General features: G+C 35.4%; 1 protein-coding gene across 3 annotated transcripts in view; it reads right to left on the bottom strand.

The window, feature by feature from the left end:
- LOC107690037 (CD2-associated protein-like) overlaps window positions 1–1,209 on the bottom strand; it is a 68,870-nt gene extending 67,661 nt beyond the window's left edge. Inside the window, exon 1 of one of the 3 annotated variants that reach the window (XM_016488265.1) lies at window positions 909–1,209. Coding sequence is in view for 1 of the 3 variants with exons in the window: in XM_016488266.1 (XP_016343752.1) it covers window positions 909–912 (4 nt within the window). In the remaining 2 variants the exon portion in view is untranslated. The remainder of the gene's footprint in view (window positions 1–908) is intronic. The other 2 variants (XM_016488264.1, XM_016488266.1) reach the window with 2 other exon arrangements.
- Window positions 1,210–2,243: the final 1,034 nt, after the last annotated feature.

The raw sequence follows: 2,243 nt of genomic DNA, 5'->3' as shown, positions 1-2,243 counted from the left end.
GCAAAAGAAAAAAAAATAACGCCTTCATTCAACAATTCGTCTCCTCCGCATCACCCTGGTGCCATTTTGGCGAATATCCGCTGGACGTATGCTGTTCTGTGTCAGCTACGTCACACCGGATCTGTTTCCTACGTTGTTGTGATTTGATCTGAACGGAAACAGCGTATCGGCGTGACGCAGCTGACACAGACATCCACGTCCAGCGGATATTCTCCAAAATGGCACCAGGGTGATGCGGAGGAGACGAATGTTTGAATAAAGTCGTTTTTTTTGTTTCTTTTGCGCACAAAAAGTATTCTCGTAGATTCGTATAATTGCTGATGAACCACTGATGTCACATGGATTATTTTACAGATCTCCTTACTACATTTCTGGACTTGGGAACATTTCAGTTGCGTTGCTGTTTATGCAGGGTCGGACAGCTCTCAGATTCCATTAAAAATATCTTAATTTGTGTTCCGAAGATGAACGAAGGTCTTACAGGTTTGAAACGACACGAGGGTGAGTAATTAATGCCAGAATTTTCATTTTTGGGTGAACTAACCCTTTAAGGGGGCTTCCTTGGAATTGAGCCACAGCAACTAGTACAAATTGCTTTAAAAACAATCAAACGACGTCAAAGCCACTTACATCCAAAAGGTAAACAATAATACACTAGTAGCACAACAGGGAGTCATTGCTCTTGACGCAAAACGCCTGGAATTTACTGGTTTGGACAAGTCAAGCCAGTTTACGACACTGGCGCCTAGACAAATATTCATCTGCTCACAATTTTTTTTTCTTTATTCAACTTGGATGCAGTTTCTTGTTTTAAAATGACGCTAAAGTGACTCGCTCGCGCTGTTTCATTGGAAACTGAAACGCGAAGTGACACTGTAACTGATCCATAAGAAGCGAGTTTAACTCACCCATACTGTCCTTCGATACGAAACCGTCTTGATCTGATTGTACAATCTGCCGTCCTGGTAGCTGATGTTAGCTAGCAGGCTGGATGCTAGCGGTAAATCCTACTTATGGGTGGAATCGTGATGGTGAAGTGCTTGTTAACGAGTTTATTTGCGCTACTGATCCATTCGACTTGGTTTTGATGTCGGCCTGTTGTTTAAGTATGAGGTATGATTCTTGAGAGTACTGTGCAGGAAGTTATCCCGAAGTCTCCACCTTTCTTAGATTTACCTCCGCGATATTTCATCGGGAGGATCCCGCGAGAAGTCAGATTTCCTCGCTGGAATGCAAGAGGCTGAGGTATGACATTTTGGTTTAAATTGGTTATTAAAGCACAAATGTTCATATACACGCAAATCTTGCAGTGATTTACCTATATAAAAATATAATTAATATATATTTGTTTATTTTATTTTATGAATATGCAATACTTTGTTTATTATTTAGAGCAAACAATTTAAATCAAATGGAAATATACTCTTGTTTTTTATTGTATATATAAAAAAATGACTTAAAGTGTATTAGTAATGAAAAAGGCGCATTTCTGTTGATTTTTTTCTTAAATATGATAAAGCAATATGTTGCATTTACATTGGGGGTGGGGAATACCAGTCATTCTGCAGTCACTTTCTTATGATATTTTTGTCAACAGACTATGTAGGCGGTGAAGTAGCTGTGAAATCTCGTCTACTCTCGGCTGAATGTCTCTCTGTGGCTGAATTATTTGCATTAAATTTGGTTATTAAGCTGTTAACTGTAAACTGAAATTGCCCCAATCAAAGCCAATTTCCATAACCATGTACTTCCCTAAGTTTTTATGGCAGGTTTGAAATAATATCTTCTCAGCCTATGTTCATGATTACAGAACAACCACAAAGAATTACATTTACTGAGAAAAACTGGTTGCTTTACACTAACGCTTACACTGGAAGGAGGCTTAGCATCATCTAAAGGTAACATGAGACCCTTTTTATGCTACAAGATAGTGGAATAATATGTAACCTAAGCATTTTTGTATTCTGTTTATGATATAAACCATAAAAACTGACATTTGTTTGAAATAATATAATATAATATAATATAATATAATATAATATAATATAATATAATATAATATAATATAATATAATATAATATAATATAATATAATATAATATAATATAATATAATATAATATAATATAATATAATATAATATAATATAATGAAGGAACCATGGTAATATAGCACTGTTAGCACTAAATTTATTGTTGTTATAGTAAAAACCCATGCAGTAATAATGGAAAATCATGAAAAATA

Source organism: Sinocyclocheilus anshuiensis, unplaced genomic scaffold (genome assembly GCF_001515605.1).
Source record: "Sinocyclocheilus anshuiensis isolate Anshui unplaced genomic scaffold, SAMN03320099.WGS_v1.1 scaffold1733, whole genome shotgun sequence".
Taxonomy (NCBI): Eukaryota; Metazoa; Chordata; class Actinopteri; order Cypriniformes; family Cyprinidae; genus Sinocyclocheilus; species Sinocyclocheilus anshuiensis.
Note: the sequence above shows the minus strand (reverse complement) of the source record. Positions and strands in the feature narration are given on the sequence as shown.